The sequence below is a fragment of the Salarias fasciatus genome, unplaced genomic scaffold (assembly GCF_902148845.1).
Source record: "Salarias fasciatus unplaced genomic scaffold, fSalaFa1.1, whole genome shotgun sequence".
NCBI lineage: Eukaryota > Metazoa > Chordata > Actinopteri > Blenniiformes > Blenniidae > Salarias > Salarias fasciatus.
In genome coordinates, this window is record NW_021941394.1 from 22246 (window position 1) to 48196 (window position 25951).

Sequence of the window (25951 nt, forward strand, 5' to 3'; positions counted from 1 at the left end):
ACGGCCCTCATTTATCAAACGGTCATATGGTGGGATATGGGCGTACTGAAAGACGGGATCGGCATTTATCAATATGATCGTGATCGTATGGAAAGATGAAATCTCACGACAGGTCTGACATCGTGTACGCAACTTTGAGTCAGTGTGGATTTGCGGTGCAGCGCAGAAAAACCTGGCGGAGCGTGAAAATAATTATAAATGAAACCTCAAACATGTCATAAAACACAAGCAGCATATATTCAGTACAGATTAAAAAGTATAAAATAATATAATACCCTTACAGAATATCTAATAAAATTCCTCCTTGTGGGATTAATAAAAGATTTTTAACTTTCAATAACTCCGCTGGTCCATCCTGCCACGGAGAGGAGCGCAGTTTTAACAGTGCAAAAAGACGCACGCGCTGCTGCAGAGCAGCTTCAGATGCTCAAACTGAGCCGGGTAAATGCTGCTGTTTAGCCCCGAAGAGGTGTGTGACTTTATTTTGGCCTGTGCAGTTACACAATGTTGCATTGGCCGATAGCGTTACTGTTAGAAGAAATTCTTATGCCACTGAGTACGTGTGCTTTATCGTTGCACAAATGTCCCAGTTATGCACAATATGTCATCATGTTGTAAGAAAGTCCACAGGTTAGAAACACGTTTAACTGTACCATAATCTCATTACCTGTCTCAGCATATGACGTATAGGATGAAAGTTCATTGTTATCTAAAGACTTGCTCTGTATGTGCGTATGTGATGCCTTTGCAATAAGTAAGCTTAAAAGAATACTCCGAAGATTTTGGACCCACGCCCTATCCCTATCATTTACAAAGTGAGATAAGCTCATAAATACCTTTTTTGTGTCCGTTCGTCCAGTGCCTGGCTAACAGCTGTTAGCATCGTAGTTAGCTTAGCTCAACTACGGCAGGTAAAGTAGAGACAGAGCCAGACTGAGAAAGTGGACAAAATACTCCTTCCAGTGGTCCAGGGGACGGCGTATTAGCACGTGAAGTAAATCCGAATGGTTATAAAACATTTTAGAAGATGTGTTTTCTTTTCAATCCGTTAAAATAACGTTTCGATACACACAGATCTGCACAAGCATAGTGCTCTGCGGAAGGATATACCAGGCGCACAGCGGCTGAGTCTATGCTTCTACTGCTGTGCTCTGGTATATCCTTCCACGGAGCACTGCGTATGCGCAGGTCTGTGTGGATCAAAACATTATTTTAAGGGATTGAAAAGAAAACACGTCTTTTAAAATGTTTTGTAACCATTCGGATTTACTTCGCGTGCTAATGCGCCGTACCCTGGACCACTGGAAGGAGTATTTTGTCCACTTTCTCAGTCTGGCTCTGTCTCTACTTCACCTGCCGTAGTTGAGCTAAGCTAACTACGATGATAACAGCTGGGAGCCAGGCACTGGACGAACGGACACAAAAAAAGGTATTTATGAGCTTATCTCACTTGTAAATGATCGGGATAGGGCGTGGGTCCAAAATCTTCGAAGTATTCTTTTAAGTAAGCTTTATTTGTATAGCACTTTTCCTTGACCAGGGTCACAAAGTGCTTCACATAAAAATAATCTGTACAAAATACAATCACTAAAATAACAAATATGCAAGATAAAACAGTACCATGCAGGCCAAAAAACAAATAGATATACAAGATAAAAACAGTACCATACAGGCTAAAAGGCTTGTTAAAAGAAAAAGGTCTTTAGCTGCTTTTTAAAAGAATCAACATTGTCCAGAGACCTGAGTGAGCAGGGAAGCTCGTTCCAGAGACGCGGTGCCACTGCCTTGAATGATCTATCCCCACGAGTTTTGAAACATGTGCGGGGAACCATTAACAAGTTTTGGTTGGAGGACCTCAAGCAGCGAGTGGAAACATAGGGCTGGATCAAGCCCCTGATGTAGTCCGGTGCCTGCCCGTGTAGAGCCTGAAATGTCAAAACCAAGATTTTAAAATTTATCCTGAATGAAACAGGGAACCAGTGTAGGTCCTTGAGTATGGGACTTATATGGGCTCTCCTACGAGTGCGGGTCAGAAGCCGTGCAGCGGAATTCTGGACAACTTGAAGGCGTGCCAGTTCTTTTTTGTTGAGACAGGTGAACAGGCTGTTACAATAGTCGAGGCGAGATGAGACAAACACATCTACAATCAACTCCAACTCTTTGAAGGACACCATTTTGCGAAGTTTAGCTATATTCCGAATTTGGAAAAAGCAGTTTTTCACAAGCTGATTGGTGTAGTGTTCCAAGGACATTCCTTTATCAAAAATAACACCCAGATTTCTTAGGCTGCCTTTAACTGAACAGTTCAGGTCACCAAGATGGTGCTTTATGGCAGACATGGCACTGTCTGGGGCAACAATCAGAGTCTCCATTTTGTCTGAATTCAGCTGCAGACTGTTTTCACTGAGCCACTCCTTAATTTTGGCCAGACATCTCATCAGCGACTTAAGTTTTTCTGGCTCAGATGACTTAAAGGAGCAGTACAGCTGCAGGTCATTGGCATACAGATGGTAGGACACATCACTGAACTGCTGAATCAGCTTGCCAAGAGGGAGGATATACAGCGAGAACAAAACAGGTCCAAGAACAGATCCCTGTGGCACCCCCCACTGAAGCTCAGACATCACATTGTCAACGGAAACACTGAAAGTTCTACCAAACAGGTATGACCTAAACCAGTCCAAAACAGGACCTGACAACCCAACCTAGTGCCTCAGTCTGTTGATCAGGATGCCATGGTCGACTGTGTCAAAGGCAGATGATAGGTCTAGTAAAACCAGTACAGTGCATTTGCCAGAGTCCGCAGCCATCATAATGTCACTAGACACTTTCAACAGGGCCGTCTCGGTTGAGTGAAACTCACGAAAACCAGATTGAAACGTGTCGTGTATGTTGTGTGTCTTCAGAAAGGAAGCAAGTTGGACACAGACCACCTTCTCCAGGACTTTAGCCAGGAATGGAGTTTTTGATATTGGCCTGAAGCTCTTAACATCTGCTGGGTCCAAGCGTGCTTTCTTGTGTGGCTCCACAATGGCATGTTTGAAAGAACGTGGAAACATGCCAGTTGACAGTGACATGTTGAACATTTCTACAATACAGGCCCCAATCAAATCAAACACGTTCAGGAGGAGTCTAACAGGGAGAACATCAAGACTACTAGAGGATGGTTTCATTTTGTGAATGACAGATAAAATGTCCTCTTGTGTGATGGGCTTAAAAGATGCCCAGCATTGAGGGGGGGGGGGGGGGGGGGGGGTCGTCCCAAATGCTGAGGTCCTTGGCATGGGGCCAATGACAAAGGCTAACCATCTTGTATAGCTCTGACCTTCTCAATAAAAAAGTTCAAGAACTCATCACTACTGATATTACAATGAGCCGAGGTGGCAGGGACAACAGGTGATACAATAGAACTGATTGTATCAAAAGCACCTTGGGATTCTTTTTGTTGGAGGAAATCAGCTGATGAAAATAGGTCGCCCGAGCCTCCTCTAACTTCTTATTTAAAGCTAGGGTTGGCGATTTGAATGAGATACATTTTTTTAAATACTGGTTAAAATAATCTTTATGACCCGATGGGAAACAATTCATAGCGTGTTCTTAAAGTAGTTTGGAAAATATCCGCTATCTACAGCAGGAGTAAAACGGGAAAAACAGCAACCAATCGTCTTGACGGGACACCTGTTTTTAAACCAATCAAATCCCTTCGCCGTTCGACCTGCCCCCTGCGCGTACATGTCAATGGCGTGCACTGACCCTGATTCAGTGAGCGTGTAGAAGGACGGAGCGTCGTTGCAGAATGGCGGAGAAGAATGTTTGGGGCTTTACTTACCGGTGAGTGCGCCATACTTGGCATAGTGCAAATAAAGAAAAACGAAGAAACGAAGCGCTGAGGACAGGTTACGCCAGGAACGCACTTGACGCGGAAGTGCTGCGCGCACCGCGCGCGCGGAACGTCTCTGCGTCTCCGCTCCCAACGGAGCTCCTCCAATGGGGTGGGAGCTGGGCGGAGCCTTGGGGAGATGCTACATTTGTGCTACATGCTAGTTTTCCAAGATCGCCAACCCTAGCTTTAAGGAAGCTATGAGGTCCCTTAAATGAAGCCTGTGGACCTCCAGTTTCGTAGATTTCCACAAACGTTCAGTTTGGCGACATGTTCTCCTTAGACACAAAATTGCATCATTGATCCAGGGACAGGACTGTTTGCGGCACATAATATTAGTTTTAAGTGGTGCTATTTGATCCAGAATAGACTCACAGTCACTGTTAAAACAGTGCATAAAATCATCAATGTCAGTGCAGTCATTAAAGAGTGAAGGGTCAAACCTATCACAGAAATGTGTGGCTGTTGCCTCTGTGATAATCCTCCTCTCTGACTTAGATTGAACGTGCCTGGACTCAGGTGGGGCACTTAGTTCAAAGAAGACACAGTGATGGTCACTCAAATGCACATCTTCTGCACAGACATTGTCACTATGCAGACCCAAAGAAAAAACAAGGTCCAGAGTGTGACGTTTGGTGTGGGTGGGGCCTGACACATGCTGTTTAAAGTTAAAAGCCTCAGTCATGGATAAAAGTTCAGTTGCTGGGCTGCATGTGTTATCATCAATGTGTGAGTTAAAATCACCCATAAGCACAACTCTTTCCAGGCGGATTATTGATGATAAAAAGTCAGAAAAATCCCTTAAAAAGCCCCCAGCAGGGCCCGGAGGGCGATAGATTAAAATACAATAAAACATGTCTGAAGTGCCAACTTTAATCATAAGTGCTTCAAAGGATGAGAAGTGCTCAGTGTTTATAAGACCACAGGTGTACCTGTCCCGGTACACCACGGCCAGACCTCCTCTGCGTTGGCAGGGGCGGGGCCTCCCAAGAGCCAGACAGCCCTCAGGACACAGTTCATTTAAATGAATGAACTCATCCTCCTTCTGCCATGTTTCCGTAAGGAAAAAGAATTGGAGTTTTTCCCTGATGAAAAGTTCATTAAGGGAGAAGGCTTTGTTTGCTATCGAGTGTGAATTAAATAATCCGATCTTGCACGATGAGAGGGATGGCGAGTCCGTGCGGCTCGCTGTGCACAGCGGGATTGGCTGCAGGCATCTCCCACGGTCACGTGACGACCAGCTGGACCGGCGGCAGGACCCACGCTGCTCCGGGGATGTGAATGTAGCAGTATAGGTGTGTGTGCTCTGTGCAGGGCACTGCTGATTGGCCACCTGATGCAGCAGCAGAGAGGTGTGTGCCCTGTGCAGGGTGCTGCTGATTGGCCACCTGGTAAGGTGGACCAGTATAAAAGCAGCCCTCCTCCCAGCAATCATCCTTTTTGATTGATTGATTCAGCTGGTCTTGGAATGTCATATCCAGGTCAGAGGCTGCCTGACTGAGAGGCAACTGTTTGTGTGCAGTTGGGTGCTCCGTTTTGAGGCTTCGCTGCATTGTTCAGCTTTGGTAAAGCGTTGGTGGCTGGAGTCCTCTCTCTCTCCCTCCTCTGAGTGTGCGTGTGTGCATCTGCTGAAATCCCAGGTGCCTCTGTGATTGGCTGGTGGTGTCGCTGCTGCTTTGTCTCCAGCTGATTGTCTGCAGCTGCTGGAGTTGAGCTGCTTGGTCACAAGTCTTTGTTTTTGGTACCTCCAACCTGCATAACACCGTCTGCCTGTGCCACGGAGGAGATCCGACGACGGCGCAGCAGCTACGACGAAGCCACATCCCCCGTTGCCTTGTGCTGGCCGGGGCACAGTCTTGAACCGGGGCTCCCCACCCCCCACTTTTAGTATGAATGAGTCGATGAGTATGTGAATGTGTGGGTTGTGTATGTGACCGTGTTTTGTTATGTGCATTTTTTTTTGTTAATTTTGATTTCTTTTTGACTGCAACCCCACTGTTTTATTCCCTTCCCCTTTTTGCAGTGGCTGGAGGCTGGTGGTGTTGGTGACCCGGTGGTGGCGTCCCTCCATTTTCTTCGTGTGTTCCTGGTGGTGGGAGTATTTTTGTGTGTGTGTGCCACTGGTTGGGTGATTTCGATTGATTTATTTTTTTTTGGGATGGTCCCTCCACCTCACGAACTCGGGCCCACCCACTAGGCCTCAGCCAGGGTAAATTCTCCCTTTCCCCTCCCCTGAGTTTTATGGTGTGAATGTGTTTTGTTTTAAACCAATTTAATAAAATTTGTATCTTATCAGTGCAACCACGTCTCAAGCCGTTCTTCCGGGCAGCGAACCAGTGTGCCTTTGTACTTTGAATAATTCCCTGGGTGAAATTCCCAGGGTGGCGTTGTCGGGTTCATTAATATATCTTTATTCAATTTTCCATTTCATCGTTGCCACATAAACACTGGGAATCGGCGAAAAACCGATGACCATATAGCACATTCAGCGGGGATCCAGCGCTGCGGAAAAGGAGCATGTCCATGCAGAGAGGCTGCGAGAGGCAGAAGGACGTCTGCGGCGTCGGTCGTGTCCTGCAGGAGAGGAATCGGGCGCAGCCACCTGTAGCCTCAGTGAAGTCCTCCACGAGCAGCGTGCTTCATTACATGCTTAACCCGGACCTGGACACCGGCTCGGCAGCCTCTTTCCTCCTCTTTCGATTACCCGGACGGCGACGAAGAGGCAACAGGTAATCCTGCGAGGTGGGAGGGCAAACAAACGGTGGAGGGAACGCTTGCTTGTAGCCGTCCCAGTCACTAAAGAGGCCTTCCATAGACTCCTTAACTCTAAGGAGAGAGCTGCGATCATAAGTCCTTACAGCAAAGACACAATCGCTGTCCGTCAAAGTCGCTATGACAGCGAAAACGACCAAAAACAACCCAGGGAGTCGGCACAGGAGCAGGTGAGCAGCCCAAACGGACGCAGGCGCCATCTTGCTTATTGTGTGAGCTAACAGTAAAAGGGAGTCGTCGGCAGACAGAGGGAGGGAGAGATCAGGCTGGAGGATACCTCTTTCAGTAGGGCTCTCCTTCTTGCGGGAAGTAAAACCTCGATCGACTCTTGTGTCTTTTTGTCATGTCTGTTGTCTGTTTTCTATCAGGTTTTGAACCTGACAATTTGGTCCTTTCGGGCCGTATCCCAACATACCCGAGTTCCTGGAACGTGGATCGAGACGGCTGAATCCGTACACGGGCAGGACAGGGGTCCTGTGGCAAAAGCTCTCCAGGTTAAATTCTTTGGAGGCCAGCTGTAAAAATTCTTGATCCTTTTCTCATAAGCCGGATTGACGTGATCCAGGGGACACGGACATCGCAAAAACCACAGGTGAGGAAACTAATTGCAGTGAGCCAGTTAGAGCAGTTGGACTACTTGTGATCATAGAATAATAGGCAAGATCTGAATTAGTATGTGTCTACAGTGAGCCGTAAAAAAGAAAGACCATTGAGACACGAAATAGTGGGGTGTCCACAGTGAGCCGTAAAAAGCGAGACCTTTGAGACACAGCGATCGCAAATTTAAAAAAAAAAAAAAAGTGTTTGAACAGTGTGAATGTGCTGAATTAATGAAGTGAATTTTGGCGAAGTTCACTTAAGGTTTAGGTGATTCTGGTGGAAGAGTCTAAAACAATTTTTGGCTCTGGGATAAACCCCGAGTAAAAGACTGGAAGAAACACAGGTTTCTTCTAGAAGCTTGTCTTTTCGGAGCTGAAAATTGGTTCAAAGAAACATTCTCTTGCCACCGTCTCACACCAGTAATTTCTTTAACATCTGACAGGCCTGAATCAATCAATAAATAAAAAGAAAAATAAATGAAAAAAAAAGCGATGCTAAAAATATGGATACAGCCAGGGTCGACACTCAAAGACGGCAAAATAAAAATGGTTTTGAGGAAAAAATTGAAGTGAAAGCATGCACCAACTCAGTAACAAGACTGGAAATTGAAGAAAAACCCATAAAAAGTAAAGGAAAGACTCAGAGAAGGGAATTTGCGCAAAAAAGGGAAACAGGAATAAAAAACTGTCAAGACAATGGTAAAAAAGTTGATAATCATCAGAGGCAAACTGACAGGCGTGAAGGAAAACACACATACAGGCAGTGTTGTGAAGGAGGGGCTGTCTCTACCCCTCCTCACCCTGCTCCAGGTGTCAGTTTACAGCTTGCCTGAGATGAAGTCATCTACACCACATCTTTACACATCGTCTCAGACAAGATCAAAACAACGGCAGAAAAATGCTGAATGGAGCAAACATTGAGAAAAGACATTAAACCCTGAAAAAGATGTGAAAAAGGCTATGGCTGGAGTAACTTCATACCGACAAGATCCAGAATTATTTTGTCAAGACATGAACAATTTAATTCACTTTTACTGTTTGAATGAATTAGAAATCCAGCAGATTTACATCTTAAGCATGGGATCTGACTGGGCAAAAGTCAGAGGGAATTGGAGTCTTTATCAGGATGCTGAGAGCAATAACCAAGGAACACAATCTCCACTAGAACAAAGGTCATATACTTTACAGCAGAGAGAAACTGAACTGAATCAGAGAATAATACGTGTTTTTTGACAACAAGCGGACTTCACTAAAAGTGGACAAATACATCAAAAGAAAGGACAAGAATGTGGACATGGACTCTTTCTAGGACAGAGGAGACCAGCAGAAAGTAAAGATGAATGCTGGCGTTGTGGAAAAAAAAGGACATTTTGCAAGACGTTGCAGACAGAGAACAAGGAGTCAGATAGCCTGACTAGATAAACAGTTCGAGGACAGTCGTTGCCTGGAGTGAAACTGTCAAACAATAAAGTAAGATCTACTAATGACTACACTAAGAATCAGTCCTGATTGAGGATAAAATGACAAACGGAACAATACCAAATGTTCACTTAAAAATGATGAGTGATTAAGAAAAGGAACCACTGATGTAGGATTGTTAAAAGATAACCAGCTTGTACAGATAAGACCGAAAAACTGAGTACAGACTATGTGTGAAACAGTATCATATAAAATCAAATACTAAACAAGGAATCAAAGCAGTGATTTTAGATCTACCTAAAGTAGTTTCTTGTTGAATGTAGTGATCCTCCATGTAATACACTTATATTTCCTATAAAGAAATAGAATAAATTCTACAGAATATGCGGTGGTAACAAGTGACACTGTATTACAGGCAGGACCATTACCTAAACATTGTTTCAGCTCAAGTTACTAGTGTGAGCCATGAAATTTTTCATGTCTCAACAGGCAGGATGGTGGCATTAATACTTATGGATTTAATTCTTACTAAAAAAAATTCTTAACATGCAAAAGGACAATCCACAGGGGTTAAAAGAGGTTTAAGGCTTAAAAGAGAGCAAATTCCTAAATCAAAAATACCCTTTATAAACAGACATGGATTTTATTGAACTAAACAACAGTAAAGATACAAATATAGTTTGGTAAAAAATTAATGCATTCTTTAAATTTGGGAATTGTTTCCATCAAGACAAACAGATGCAATTACAGTAGCAAAAGCTATTTGTGAAGGAATAATACCAAACTATAGAATACCACAAACATTTTATAGCGATAACGGAAGCCATTTTGTGAATCAAGTCATACAAAAGATAGGAGAAAATTTGGAAATAAAACTACAAAATCATTGTGCTCATCATCCCAAAGTGTAGAGGATTTGTAGAAAGAACAAATGGGGCAGTAAAATCTAGGCTACGAAAATGTGTGACTGATACAAAAAGACCATGGACTCAATGTTTGGACGTTGGACACACCTCCAGGTTCAAGCTCGACACAAACTGATATGCCAGTTTCTCAATCTCTCAATAGGAGGGTGAAGACCAAGAGACTGGGTCCTCATCAAAGCCATCAAGAGGAAAGATTGGTCCAGTCCAAGGTGGGAGGTTCCCTACCAAGAGTTGCTGAACATGCCTACAGCTGTGAAGATTGCAAAAAGGTCATTGTGAATACATCTATCACACTGTAAAAAGCAAAGGTACCTAGAGGACAGTTCCACCGACGAGAGAGGAAATCTGACTACAAAGGGGGGTTGGTTGATTAGTAACCACTCATCTCAACGTCAGAGAAGCAGGGAGATTCTCTACGTTATTAGGGAACAGAACACTCTGGGTATCTGAGAAGATCAAAGTACAGGACAAGTACATTTTTAGCCAATCACATATTGGGCCTGAGGGGGTGACGTGCGAGTAACCTCTCCCTCCGAGAAGATAGGTCATGATACTTCGTACGAGAAGAAGCAACTGGAGCACCCTCAAGGACGCAGGATCGGAGTGTTTTTTGAATATGTTCTGATCTCACACTGACATCTTGTGTTTATCTTTGTTTCTGTTTGAGTTAGTTAACATAAATGTAATCAAACAAAAATGCAAAGGTAACTGTTTTGACACCAATAAACCAAAGAGTAAGTATTAGCTGAATACATACAAAGTTTTTGGCCAAGACTAAAACTACTAAAAAACCAACTGCTATGTGAGTACTCAGATGCCTGTCATCTCAAGGCATGATGATGTAAAGGTTTCTCCATTCCAAAATTTTAACAAAACTTTTCCTTGATGTTTTGAGATCTAAATTTGATAAGAGGACTTATGAGTTATTACAATTAAGATTAGTGACACTTATTCTCCTGTTCCTACATGGAAGGGAAGAAAGTTTGAAAAATTGATAAAAGCAAATATAACGGATCCTTTTGTAACAATTAGAGTATCAATACCTCATGACATGTTAACTGTGTTTTGCCAACAACGTGACCATGAAGGGTTACAAACAACTTGTGGGAGACATTCCTGTGAAGTTTTGTAGAGTCACCTATGTCCCTTGTGCCCTGAAGGGTGACACTTTGGATACCACGCAGGCTGGACCCGGACGGACATGCAGGAGTTATTCCACCATTCCTGATGTCATGGGACCACGCCTCAGAGTGACTTCTGCTGGATGTGCAACATTTACCTGAATCCAATGAACTGAATAGGGGTGTGTGCACCTGTTGTGCTTTCCCAACACTCAAGTTGGAGCCAGCCACTGTACCCAGGGCTAGAAGAGAATTATCTCCTCATGACCCAGTGTGGGGCAGTGATGTTCCAGCAGACCAGAAACTCTGGACAACAGGACGGAAGGTGACCTATTCTTTGCTTCCATGAATCAGTGTTGGTAAAAAGCTTATTGAGGATTGAGACTCTGAATTACAGATTGGATATATTTTTAAAATTTGACTATTATGGCACTGAAATAAAAGACGAATGTTGTTGTATTTATATAGCCTAATATAAAAACAATGGAAATTTAAAACTAGATGGTATTAGATCTACTCACAACACCCCAAGGAGGTGTATGTGTTTATGTGTTATTATTGGAGAATCTTGTTATATCTTTATACCTGAGAACGACACAGGTGAGTGCATTATCACACAGTAAGTTCAAAATCTAATTTAAACTGGTTGAAATCCATCTTTTAAAAGATCACTTGAAAGACATTTGGAATGGTAAAATTTTGAATTGATTGTTTTCAGGAAGTTGAAGCTCAATTCTGTGAAGATTTTATGTGACTGTGAGGATTTGACATTTATCAACGATAAACAGGAGGTAAATGTTAGAAGAAATTCTTATGCCACTGAGTACGTGTGCTTTATCGTTGCACAAATGTCCCAGTTATGCACAATATGTCATCATGTTGTAAGAAAGTCCACAGGTTAGAAACACGTTTAACAGCACCATAACCTCATTACCTGTCTCAGCATATGACGTATAGGATGAAAGTTCATTGTTATCTAAAGACTTGCTCTGTATGTGTGATGTATGTATGTATGTGTGATCAAATTGAGCCGCAGCATTTATCAACACCTGATCATTAAAATGCTGAGATCGGCAAGGTACGAAAATTTCGGTAATGCCACGGGGAACTCGTTACCTCCGTCAAGGAGGTTATGTAATCACTTCGGTTTGTTGGTTTGTTGGTTGGTTTGTTAGCAACATTACAGAAAAAGTAATGGACGGATTGCAATGAAACTTTGTGGAAAGGTGGGTCTTGGGCTAACTTAGAATCCATTAAATTTTGGTGATGATCCGGATCACTGTCTGGATCCAGGAATTTTTTACTATTGCAACAACACATCATCAGTAGGGTAAAACTAACCTGTCTCACGACGGTGCCGACAGGGAGCGTGCGGCGCGGCTTGGTGACTGATTTGCCCTGTGGCGGAGGTCTGCGCTCTCTGAGTGCCAAATTCTAGTTGTATGATGAGCTCACCGCTTGAAAGATAGATTAATAAATGAGAGTAATTTTCTCTAAATGACCACAGATGTGAACGAGTGTGTTTGTTTGTCTCTTTGTTTCCTCTGTGATGGACAGATGAGCTGTTCAGGGTGAAACCTGCATTCACTGATTGTTTTCTGGGATCAGCTCCAAAGCCTCATGACTTTCAGTTGAATAAAATGTTATTAAGGATGGATAGAAACAGGAAGCAACACATTAAGAATTTTTTAAACCCAAGATTAAGGTTTATTATTATGAGGAACACAGAAAAATGTGGCTGAGAAAATATGGGACATGAACTTTACATGCCAGCAAATTTAGAAGGAAAAGAAAAAAACTCATAAATGTTTATTACTAATGTTAACAGAATTACCATCATCTCAGTGATAAGTATAATCATAAGTAAAATAAGTCAATATAAAAAAAAACAAAAAACGATTGTAGTATTATGTGAATCCAGGTTAATCAAAACTAGAATCTGGCACTCAGAGAGCGCAGACCTCCGCCACAGCTCAAATCAGTCACCAACAACAATAAGAACTCCATATATAATAAAACAACGTTGTGATCGGGGGTGTGATCGGAGCGGAGCGCTGCGGCGTGCGGTGCCTCTGTCTGTCGCCCTCTCTCCCTGTGTGTGTGTGTGTGTGTGTGTGTGTGTGTGTGTGTTTATCTGAAAAGGAAAACCAAAAAGCAACATAATTTATGTGATTTTACGTCATTTTAATTTGAAAATTGACCGGATTCTCTCGTATTTTCCGTTCCCTGACTTCCTGTCTGGTGCGATCTGTTCTGTCCAGCTTTAAAACTGACAGTCCATGGCGCACGGCCCGCGGAGAAAATTGAGAGGAGCAGAGCGGCCACGCTCCACGGCGCCTCCTGTATGAACCGTCAGATAGGTTAACAGGGGTGCCGATCTGAAAGTCGGTGCGCGGCGATTTTCACTTCCGCGTTGGAAATGGCGTGTCTTGTGTGAACCAGGCATTTGTCCCCCCCTGTCGGCGGGCCTGCCCAACATGTGAAAGACTGCCTATCTGTCAATGATAAAGAATCCTTTAAAAAATTCCTGGATCTAGACAGTGATCCAGATCATCACCAAAATTTAATGGATTCTAAGTTAGCCCAAGACCCACCTTTCCACAAAGTTTCATTGCAATCCGTCCATTACTTTTTCCGCAATCTTGCTAACAGACCAACCAACGGACCAACAAACCGAAGTGATTACATAACCTCCTTGACGGAGGTAACGAGTTCCCCGTGGCATTACCGAAATTTTCGTACCTTGCCGATCTCAGCATTTTAATGATCAGGTGTTGATAAATGCTGCGGCTCAATTTGATCATCATTAACATGTTACACCCTGAAATATTGATGGTTTTAAAGCCCCGCCCACTCAAACACACAACACTCCATGCCACACAAAGAAAAACGAAGAAACGATGCGCTGATGACAGGTTACGCCAGGAACGCACTGGATGTGGAAGTGCCGCGCGCACCGCGCATGCCGCGAACGTTTCCGCGTCTCCGCTCCCAACGGGAGCTCCTCCAATGGGGTGGGAGCTGGGCGGAGCGAGCTAGGCGGAGCCTTAGGGAGATGCTACATGCTAACGCTAGTTTTCCAAGATCGCCAACCCTAGCTTTAAGTCTAGTACTGTCTTAACTTTAGCTGCTGTCCTTAGCTCTCATTATGCATTCCAGAAAGTAACTATTTTTTTTAAAAAGATATCTCTAATCAATTACTTAATTCCCCCTCCCCCTTAAAGGTGCTGTAGGCAGGATTTTGCTGGTCAATGCTAATTTTTCTGTGTTTTCTTTGGATTAAATGGTCTACTTCACAATCTCTTAAAACCTGTCTGTCATCAAGAGATGTCCATCAGTATACCCTGAACAACACATTATTTTGTTCACAGTTTTTCTTGACATCATTATCAAGATTTAATTAAATTTAGACTTTAAATGATAAATTTACTACTTAGGCCATAACTTGTAATGTTCTTGAGCTTTACTCCATCATACCAAGAGTTGTTAATGATATTGTGGCCTCACCAATAACCCACTTTAGAGAGACAGTGTCATGACTAATGTCAGGAACATAAAAATTACACCACACAAATGGTTATCAGATGTAGGTCTGATTTTACACACAGAGAACAAGGTCCTAACCTTTGTTTCCTCTTTGAGAAAAATATTATATAGGGCAAGTGACCTTATTTGATAACTTCTGCATCTATTTTCACTTTCTATTCAACTGACAGTGTTGAGTTGAATGATAAACAAACAAAATATAATCCAACACAATATCATCAGAGACCCTTCCCACCCCACCACCGGGCTTTACTGCTGTTTTGGCTCCCTTGTCTGGATGTGCTTGGCACCTAATCGTCGCGCCGCGGCCTCCTCAGTGCACCCTGCTGCCCGAGGGGCCTGATGAACAGTCCGGGCTGCTGAAGGAGTGTCAACCACCTGCCTCGGACCTAGGAGCATGCCCAAGTGCCGGGCTGTGGCGTTTTAATAGATGCAGATGCACCATTTATTTTGATTTCTTTTTGTTTTTGTTTCTTCTGTTGAATCAAGTGCATTAGTGATTACTTTTGTCTCGTTTCTTTTGATTCCTTTCCTTTATTTTGTTAAGTATTTCATATTTATTTCTGTCTGTCATTTTGCATAAATTGCTTTGTTCTCTTTTTTTCTTTAGAATATTGTTTAGGTATTGGACTTTTTTTTTGGGGTATGGGGGCTGCCATTGTTGCGTGAGCCTAATTGTTTTTCTTTTCCTTTGACAGGTGCTGGGGGCTCCGGAGCGGCAGCGGTTCCCTGGTGGTGGTCCCTTTTTCACTTTTTGTGTGCTGTGTCAGGGGTGCTGTTTGTTTTTTGGATCCTTCCCCCTTTCTGTTACCGCTGTCGTGGTAAGCCCCAGCCTTGTCTAGTTCAGTTTTCTTTGGCAGGGCCCAACCCCTCGTTAATTTTGAGTTAGTCTGCTGATTTTAACATTGGGAATTTAATAAAGTTTGTTATAATTTGAAATCACGTCTCCGGTCCGGTGAGTCATTTGAACCTGCGGGTCCTTGGTTTTTTGAATTTTGTTTAGCATTTGAGATCCTGGGGTGCAAGTCCCCAGGTGGCGTTGTCTTTGATTTGGTTTTTTTTCTGTTCACCTCACCACTCGTCCTGCCACATTTGCACTACGCCAAGTTATGGCGCACTCAACGGTAAGTAAACCCCCAAACATTTGTCTCCACCATTCTGCAGCGACACTCCGTCCTTCTACGCGCGCACGGAACCAGGGTCAGTGCACGCCATTGACATGTACGCGCAGGGGGCAGGTCGAACGGCGAAGGGATTTGATTGGTTTAAAAAAAGGTGTCCCCTCAAGACTATTGGTTGCTGTTTTTCCCCTTTTACTCCTGCTGTAGATAGCGGATATTTTCCAAACTACTTTTAAAACACGTTATGAATTGCTTCCCATCAGGTCATAAAGATCATTTTAACCAGTATTTAAAAAAATGTATCTCATTAAAATCGCCAACCCCAGCTTTAAGGCCTCCGCACACCACAGGATAATCGGGCTGAATTTTGCGGCGATCTCCTCCTCCCGATTGAAGCCGACAGGGTCCGATTGTCGGGAGTATGCAAATGAGTTTGGGTCCAATCTTCGTGTAGTGTGCGGTGTGTTCTGAGAGATTTTTTTTGAACAGCGATGAAGGGTGCATCAAAATACACATTTCCAGAATATTGGTTTGATTGGGTGCTAAAAGTGTTACCATCCATGCAAAAACAATACATACAAAATATTTAAGCGATATGAGGTGATTTAGAGGTGGAACGGTGCGTCTGATTTTATGGCATAAGGGGGTAACAGGAACTGTGGGGTTGTCTATATAAAGCTTTGCCTGTGTAGCTCAGTCGCTGAGTCAATTCCCTCAATGCCACCATCACACACCACAGGATCCAGCTCTCACAAGATGGCCTGAAGCCCCCGCCAGAGCAGCCGCACCCTGGTTTTTGGTCTGGGCGCCAGCATCACCGGTGCAGATGCCATCATTACTGGCGCCAAGCTGCCAAGTGGTCGCCAGATCTTGCAGTGCTTGCTGTATCACTGCGACACACAACTGCATGCAAAGCGACCAGGTTTGACTCTAAATGGTAAATGGACTGCACTTATATAGCGCTTTTTACACTGCACTGACAGCCCAAAGCGCTTCACACTGCAATATCAGATTCACCCATTCACTCCATACTGGGTGTTGGTAAGCTACTACTGTAGCCACAGCTGCCCTGGGGCAAACTGACGGAAGCGAGGCTGCCAAACTGCGCCATCGGCCCCTCCCACCACAAACCATTCACTTTCACGCTATTTTCATACTTAGGCAAGGTGGGTGAAGTGTCTTGCCCAAGGACACAACGACAGTTTTACGCCTGCGGGAGCGGGGATCTGGTTCCTTGGTATTTTTTGTTTTTATACATGCTTCTACATGCTTTATAAAGAATATTTCTAGAAGCAAGCGCATCATTACATGCAGTGCAGGTTGTTTCAGAGAGTGACTTCTATGTTCTATTCAAAATAAATGTTCTAAAAATCGATTTCTTGTCGTTTTTGAGATTGCCTTGACATGTTACACAAGAAATCAACCAAAAACGCCCATTTGGTATTTTTCACATGCTGTGTTCCACCTCTAAATCTCAAGTAATTTCCCCAAAACTTTGCACAAATCATTTTTATGTGTGTCCGAACAAAATGCAACCCCAATCAGATTGATATGCTGAGATTTCATTTTTGCATTGCAATTTGATGCACCCCAGTGAAGACAGAAGAGTTCAGATGCCTGGTCTTTTAACACCTGTGCTGCACTCACACTCCAGTTTGAAAGCAAACTGAGACCTGCTGACTCAGTGTGCAACAGGATGCAGATGGCAGCCAGTCTGCTTTAAGAAAAGGACAACACTGCCAGAGCAATCACATCAAAGATTGTTGTAATTTGGCCAAACCTTAGAACTTGTGAGCACACGCCTGCTTCCTGGGCTCTGGGGGACTGTGCTCTGCAGGCCAGTTGTGTAACCCATCCATGCATGCAGGCTACTGTTCATCATTTGAACTGCATGTGATCAGTCAGCCTAGAGAGCATTCCAACTCTTTGCTGACACCTTGTGGTCAAGATCAAGAACTACACCCAGAGACAGTCCCTGCTAATGGGGCAAGAAAAGCGCTAAATAAATATTGACACGTATAGCTGAATAAACAGGAAGCGGTCACGAAATAGCAGGAAAAAAGTGAACTTTGCACAGCCTTGACTGCAGATAAATACAAACCCAGATGACTCAGATCGCAAATTTTGCGTTTTTAACCGGGAGCGACAGCTTTACCACACTCCCTACAGCACGACCTTTGACCTCCGCGCTGACTGCGCCTGCTGCAGCACCGTGGCATGCAATGGGTTTCAAGTAGAGGTGTGCGATACTCCGAATTTTGGTATCGATCCAATACCAAGTAAATACTGGGCCAGTATCGCCGATACCAATACCGATACCAATACTTTTTTTTACTAGGTTTTAAAAAAAAAAAATTCTAAGTTTTTATTTTTATTTTACATACATCACAGGTAGCAGTTTCGCTGTCTGACGCTCTGAAGCAGCTCTTAACAGTTCCTGCTCCTGTTCCTCATCTTAAATTTGCCATTAATGAACCAGTCTGTCTGATCAGCAGCAGGAGGAGGAGAGCTGCACAGTGAGCCTGAGTGAGCTGAGAGAGAAAGAGGAGCGCTATTTGTAATCACCTCACCTGGAAAATAAAACACGGGACCAAGATTTTAACCACAGAAAATAACAGTTTTTATCAAAAAACACAAGATTACTACAACAATGTTAATACTTCAATAAAAATAATTCCTTTTGCCTTTTTCACACAGAAAATGTCAATACTGAAAATATAATTAAAAAAATGTAACAGTATAAGCAGTACAACAAAAAGTACCATTACCCACAGGTATTTATGAAAAAAAGTCAGTGCAAATAAGGTGCAAAATACTATTGACTCTTTGCTCTTTTGTCAATGAGCTTATACCCTGAGGTCGCTTTTTGCCCCTGGATATCGTGAGCAGTTATACTACAGTAAATAAATACATTTGAAAAAAAGACCTGAAAATGCACAGCAACAACACGATAAACAAAACTTTAAAAACACACAAGCTGCGTCAAGACACAGCATCTTCAGAGTCACATGCTGAACCACATTAAACAACTCCAGTCATTAGTGTAAATATACTGTAAACTACAGCTGGCTGTCATTCTCCACCACCTTTGATATATATTATAGTTTTTTAGTTCCATTAACACAATCAGGATTTATTTCAATTGACTAAATATATGAAAATAGTTTAATCACTGCTAAAATGACATCTTTGACCACCAATTGAAAAGCAACGTCAAATTATGCTGGAAATGCCAAAATGTTAACTTGGCTTCTCTAAAACTCTCCCTGGATGTTCTGGAGGCTTCAGTTGGAAACCTCAGGCAGAGACCTCTGTCTGTGCCGGGGTCTGGTCCGTTTACGCTGCTTTTAAAAGTTTGTGCAGATTGGTGGTGTTCCCCTTCATGCACACATGATGCAGTGTCTTTGTCTGAAGCTGTGAAATCCTCCACCATTGCTCGCTCTCTCTCTCTCTCTCTCTCTCTCTCTCTCTCTCTCTCTCTCTCTCTCTCTCTCTCTCTCTCTCTCTCTCTCTCTCTCTCTCTCTCTCTCTCTCTGACATGGCAGTGAAGGCAGAGGGAGGAGGGAAGCGGCGCAGAGCGCGTTAACGAGCGTCTGAGCACTGAGGTGAGCTGAGGTCCGATAGAGAGGCTGCGCTAACTCTGCCAGAGCAGAAAAAAAATATCGATCGATACCAATACTAACTTTGGTATCGATACTATCGATATTTGGATCGATCCGCCCACCACTAGTTTCAAGAAGCGGACTGTGTCGCGCCGTTAAAGACGTGTTCACCCGGTCGCAGCGGTTTGCGGTTAGCAGAAGAACCATGTCGTCCTCTAAGGCCACGCGGCCGGTGTCCCTCCTGGGCAGCACATCGTTCGGGGGGCGAGCGGACGCCGCCCAGAGTCTGGAGATGGTCACGGCGTTCCTGGACCGGGGCCACAGACACCTGGACACCGCCTTCATGTACACGGACGGGAGAGCGGAGGCGATCATTGGGGACATGAAACTCCCCAAAACAGGTGAGTAGAAGCAGATATGTCGGAGACAAAGCAGCGAGTTGTGTGAGAAGTTTTCTGAGGGTCTAACTTTGGTAACCTGTAGACGCACCTGCTGGACCCTCCGCTATGAATTGTGGGTGAACGGTGGCTAATTTAAATACATTGAATTTGTCTTTTCGCTGCTTAACCTTATTTTAGAAAGTAACTAAGTTCGTAATTTGGTGTGTTTTTGGGTATATTTTAGAAAGACTGACCTCATTTTAAATGTAAGGGAGAGCGGGGTAATTTGTGCCAAGGGGCAAGTAGTGCCATCCCTATTATTTAGAAAACCATAGTAGTTTTTGGTCACGTGACCACATATTTTTGAAGAGGCGTCCATTCCGCTCATCTTGCAAAAAAGGGAGACACATGGCTTGAGTGGTAAGCAAAAAACATTTTTTTGCCCTCCAAAGTAAAATTTCCATGGTTAAGGTTTTTTGATTGCTGTGTTTGAACAATTATAGAAAACTTTGAAAACATTTCACACATGTTTTATTGCTTTAATAAGCTACTTCATGAGTCTATACAGTTAACATGATGCTAGCTCAGGACAGCTGGGGGATGCATTTTTTTCAAAATGGTGGGCCTGGGGTAATTTGTGCCAAAGGATGCAAACTCATGATTATTTACTATATATTACTTTTTTGAATTTACTGTTATTGTACATCTTATTCTTCCATTTGATCACTAAAACTTTGTGTCATTCTTAATTTCAGATCAAAATCCATCATGTCCCGCAGATACAATAGGAAGACAGACAGGGTTCCAACTTTTCAAAGTTTCTGAAGCAAAGTTATGAGGCCTGCTGATGGAAAGTCCATCTTCACATTTAGAGAGAATGATGAAGGAGTCATCCCTCGAGGTGATGTGCTTAAAAAATTTCCCACACCATAAAAGCGTGGTGATAGAGCCAGAAGGGAGCGCAAGTTCATATTCCACTGCAACATTGACAAGTGGAACGTCCAGTAGTAGGTCGAATCTGTGAAGATATTCAGATGCAGATGCAGTCAGGTGCTCATTTTTGATTTTTGATTTTGTTCTTAGCCTGGGTTCATGTGGCACTAGGTCTTGTTGAAGCAAATTGGCCTTTGATTATGTTAAAACTTTAAATAAGCATTAAACAAGTACTTTTGTATATAATTTGTCTTGTTTTTATCTAGCATTATCATTTATATATAAACTTTATTTCAGACACAGTTGGTCCATATGAAAAATACAAAAAACATGACAAAACACTAAATTTTTTATATTAAAATTATCTTTTTTACTTCAGTTATCAGTGGCACAGTTTACCCCAGTGTATTCTGACTAATGGCACAATTTACCCCGCACTTGGGGTAAGTTGTGCCACAAAACCACTTTTTTTTCCAAAGCCATATTTCTCACACAGTTTATTTAAGATCCAAAGTGATTGCTCCCAGGGATACACAACATCCTAAACTATATGAACATATTTTAGTTGCAGGCATTCCTGTTATCCCCTTGTGTAAAAGGCACTTTAAGTAAAAATTGGCACTACTTACCCCACTCTCCCCTTTATAGAAGTAAATAAATGTTTGATTTTTTTATCAACCTTCCAACAATTCTTGACTGGTTTGACACTTGCCAATTAATTTTCAATTCAGATAGCTATTTATAATCAGGTATTTGCAGCCTCTAGTTCATGCACACAATTTTCACAAATAATACTTGCACAGTACACTTTCAGAGAACAAATGCACAGCATGGGAAGCTATATGTGGTTAGTCCTCTTGTTTCACGGCTGCAACAGTCCTAGTTTCAGTTCTGTATGTGCAGTTTGCATGTTCTCCTTTTGTGTTCATGGGATTCCTCAGTTTCCTTCCAAAGTATGCATTTTCTAAAGTTGCCTATAGGTGTTAATGTGTCTCTCTATCTGTGTTTTCGATTGGATGGACTGGCGATGTGTCTATGGTCATATTCTGTCCTGGCTCATCCTTAGCTGGGATTGGCTCCAGTGCCCTGTTCCCCTCAGTAGGATATAAGCTGGATAGACATGAAGTGGTTCAAAGAAACTCTCAAAAAGAAACTTTTTCAAGTGAATTCACCACAAAGACCGTAGGATGACAGTTTAAATATCCAAACCATAAAATTATATTCTTTTTCTGTAAGTGCAGTGAGCATAGCTACAAAGGCCAACCCGTGGGATGGAAAGACGCTGAAGCCCGAGAGCGTGCGCTCTCAGCTGGAAACCTCCCTTCAGAGGCTGCAGACTGACAACGTGGACCTCTTCTATCTGCACATCCCCGACCACCAAAACCCAATCCAAGACACTCTGAGAGCCTGCAATGAGCTCCACAAAGAGGTGAGGAGACCGCAGTTTTTTTTTCTTTTGACATATGTGTCTGAAACATTTCATCTTAACAATGCATCGAAATATTCCTTGCAGGGGAAATTCAAGGAGTTAGGCCTGTCCAACTACACATCTTGGGAAGTGGCTGAAATTGTGTGTATCTGCAGACATAACAACTGGATTGTTCCGACTGTGTATCAGGTATTATTTGGCCTCTTATCTAACATTGTTATGGTTTTATCATAATGGCTTTATTATGTTATATTTAAATATTAAGGTAGAAAACAGTTACCACCTTCTACCTCCGTTTTTCTAAGAACAGGCACAGTTTGGTTGTTAAAATTCTGATATCAAAAGGAAATTTAGCATTTTTTACTGCTTGTGTGGTGTTGCACACAGGGCAGCATCCGTTCTTAATCTGGTTTCAGAGCGCTGAAGCTTATTCCTGCTTGCACTGGTCAAAAGGCAGAGGAAAATGTGGACAAATAACCTTTGACTCATAGACCTGGTCAAAAGTAGGAGGCAGATTTAACCATGTCAAACTGACCCAACACCCACTGATTACATTATTGCAACGATAACAAAAAGAATAGATGATAACTCTTTAATTTTGCACCCTAAAGTACCGCAAGGTTTTCATACATGATCAAGTTTTATCTTCTTCTCCGGATAAATGTGTTACACTATTTGCGTCACAGAATTTAATGCAAGACTGACTACAAAGGTTCTGGTTAGGCCACACAATACACACTCTGTATGCATGCTACCATTAAACTGCACAAATAAGTTGAAATTGGGAACTGTATGCATTCATTTTGATAGTGCAAAAAATATTTTGTAATATGTTACGTCCATATAAAATTTGATCTTGGACTTTGGACATGCCTGCTCTAAACAGACAGAAATCATGAGCCATAAAACACCAACTAAATATGCAAATCTTTCAAAACTGCGGAGAAAAGCCATTGTAGGGAAGTAACTCACTACCTCACCAAGATAATCATTAGTTTTTAGATGTTGTTCAGGGGTGATTTTACCTGAGAGTTAAGCTATTTTTTACTGGGAGTGATTGCATCTTGACTCTTCTAATCTTTCACAGGGAATGTACAACGCCACTACGAGACAGGTGGAAACCGAGCTGCTGCCGTGTCTGAGATACTTTGGACTGAGATTCTACGCGTACAATACTCTTGCAGGTACGCCGTCTGCTGTGGCGGACTTTCACTCGCTCCCGAGACCACCTGGTTCAAACAGGTCGAGTAGAGGTGTGTGTTGTGTGTTATGGAGCTCAGGTCAGCTGTAGACTGTTCACAGATCCTAGTGTGAGCTGAGACCGAATGAACACTCCTTCAAATGATTCTGAACAATCATTTACCATCAATCCCTTCTGGTGTAAAAACGAGTCTTGTCCGCAGACTTACTGCTTCTGTGTCAGTCAGTTCTATTATACCTACATCCCCTTGAAACAGACACTGTCCTGACAGTATTGGTCTCCTGCCAGGTGGCCTTCTGACAGGAAAGTATCATTATGAAGATAAAGACGGCTCTCAGCCTCAAGGACGATTCTTTGGAAACAACTGGGCCGCAGCGTACAGAGACAGGTGAAGCAGCGGCACTCTTCTTTGAGCATTAACAAAACATGTCATTTCTTGTTTTAGGGTTGGGACAAGAGTTAAAACACAGAATATGACTGTTTTTCTCTTTTGTGCAAGATACTGGAAGCAGAGTCATTTCCAGGCCATAGATGGAGTTCTGAAGACCTTGGAGGAGGCTTACGGCTCGGAGAAACCCTCCATGACTTCTGCGGCGATGCGCTGGATGTACCACCACTCCCAGCTGAAGGTACGGCTGCTGTGACATTAGGCTACATCCATACGTTTTCTGGATTAAGGCCTCCGCACACTACAGGATAATCGGGACGAATTTTGCCCCAATCTTCTCCTCCCGATCGAAGCCGACAAGGTCCGATTGTCGGGAGTATGCAAATGAGTTCGGGTCCGATCTTCGTGTAGTGTGCGGTGTGTTCCGACAGATTTTTTCTGGTCGGAGCCTCTCGGGAGGCATCGGAAGGGGAGATCGTAGATAATGAACATGTTTAATATTTCCGATCGCAAATCCTGTGGTGTGTGGTGCTACGAGAGGCGCTGATCAGCTCCGAGTAGAGCTGCCCACACCCTCGAAATAAAGCTCCTTGGTTGGGTGAACAGCTCCGTCTCACCAAGGTGCCGCTGACTAAAAAAATCCACTCACAGCTGTCAGAGCTGGATGAATATATGTCTGTGAAATATGTTCACTATATATGACAGTGAAACAGAAAAGCCAGAGCTCCTAAACTCAGCTGTACAGAAAGTGATGGTTAATCCTGTCGCTCCTGGATGAACTGGATTTCCTCCATTCAGACCCAAACTCCGATCTAATATCTGCATCTCCGCCAGTCCTGCAATAATCCCAATGTTTTAATTAATCTCCGTTATTAACCATCACGGAAGAATGGGGAAGAAAAAAATAATAATAAAAGAAAAAAAAAACTTTCCGCTGACTCCGTGCCTTCAGAGAGAGAGCGGACTATAATGAAACTTACCTAATCAAAGCTCAGCGTGTTTTTATTCTGATTTAAACTATCAAATCTGTGGACATAAAGAATGATTTAAGATATTTGGTGATTTAAAAAAGTAGCTTTGATTTGACACGGTCTGCTAATAACTTTATTCTACTGCTCCACTCGGGACTCAAAAGTAAAAAAAAACACACACACAAACAGATTAGCTAATAAGCTGAATTATTATTAAATTGTGGAGGGTAAATTATAATAAAATGATCTGAAACTATGTTTCCCTCTTCTGTACTGGAACATTTGCATTTTCTGACAAGGTGCTGACAGTCCGTGCTCCGTGCGCACTGGGGGGGGGGGGGGTCTGCACTGAAGGAGCGATGCCGATGTGAATGAATGAACTGAGGGAATGAATGAGTTCTCCACTTATTATTGAAAGTGAGATGAATGTAAACACAGCAATGAAGGAAAACAGCACAAAGTCACGTTGGACGACGCGAGATTTGGAAGAGAGGATCCCATTCTCGGCTGAAGAATCTGCTAGTGTGTGTTCTGCTCCAGAGCGACACCACACACTAGAGGATCAGGAAAGGAAGATCGGGTGCGATCTGATCTGTCCTGTGTTGTCTTGTAGTGTGTGGTCTCTGAATCGGGGAAGATTAAAAAAGTCCTGTAGTGTGTGGCGGGCTTAAGATCAGATATTTATCGGTTATTTTTTTTAGGAAAAGTGACTTATCTGCCCAGAGGAAACCCACACATGAACAGGGAGAACATGCAAACTCCACATAGGCCTGTTCTCACTGTGAGGTTAAAGTGGTAACTCCTATTCCAGTGGATCATAACATACATTGTCTTATCAAGAACTTGCATAGAGGATAAAATAATGTGAATTTGCAGGCAGATTAAAGTCTTTTTCAGAAAAAAAGATGCATTTTATGTTTATTTAAATGTTTCAGTGTCTCTTTTATAGGATACCAGTTGTTTATTGTTTTGATCCATCCTGTATCTAATTAGGGCTCAGAGGGTTGTGGGTCTAGTCCCACCTCAGGACCAGGGATCACAGCTGGCTTGTTCATCATAGGACACATTTGTTGTGCTTCATAAGATTTTTTTCCCAAGAGGAGCAGATGCTTGTGAAGCTTCTTGGAAAGATATATTCATCTACGTAAATCGTGTTTGTATCAAGTGTCTTTATTTTGCTCCTTTCGCCTGTGTCCAGGGCGATCTTGGAGACGGAGTCATCATCGGCATGTCAAACATGGAGCAATTTCAACAAAACCTGGCTGCTGCAGAGGAGGGTCCCCTGGACCAGAGGGTGGTCCAAGCCTTCGATGAAGCCTGGAACCTCGTGGCCCACGAATGCCCCAACTACTTCAGATGAGCCCAGTGTTCCCAAATCTCCACAACTGGTTCAAACCCTCACTGAGAGATCAGCTGGACTTAATTACCTGCTTTTCTTTTTTCCTTGAAATCATGAAGATGAACTGGAGGCTTTTCTTTTCTTCTTCAGAGCACTTAATTTCCTTTATAAGCCTAATATTTCCCAGGGAGAATCTCTTCATCACTTTCTGATGTGAACAAATTTAACGGCAGCTAAATAACGTGCATGTGTGAGGAGTGAGCTTTGTTACTCATCAGAGATTCATCTGGGTTTTATTTGCCCTCAATGTGGGCCGGCAGGCTC

General features: G+C 43.0%; 1 protein-coding gene across 1 annotated transcript; it reads left to right on the forward strand.

Moving 5' to 3' along the window:
- The first annotated feature begins 6397 nt into the window (after positions 1-6397).
- On the forward strand, positions 6398-25823 carry LOC115385616 (aflatoxin B1 aldehyde reductase member 4-like). The gene is made up of 11 exons (XM_030087689.1): positions 6398-6609; positions 6768-6822; positions 7021-7123; positions 7218-7244; positions 19148-19387; positions 21541-21728; positions 21813-21917; positions 22816-22912; positions 23218-23317; positions 23429-23558; positions 25487-25823. The coding sequence occupies exons 1-11, from the start codon at positions 6398-6400 to the stop codon at positions 25646-25648; spliced, it is 1419 nt and encodes a 472-aa protein (XP_029943549.1). The 3' UTR covers positions 25649-25823.
- Positions 25824-25951: the final 128 nt, after the last annotated feature.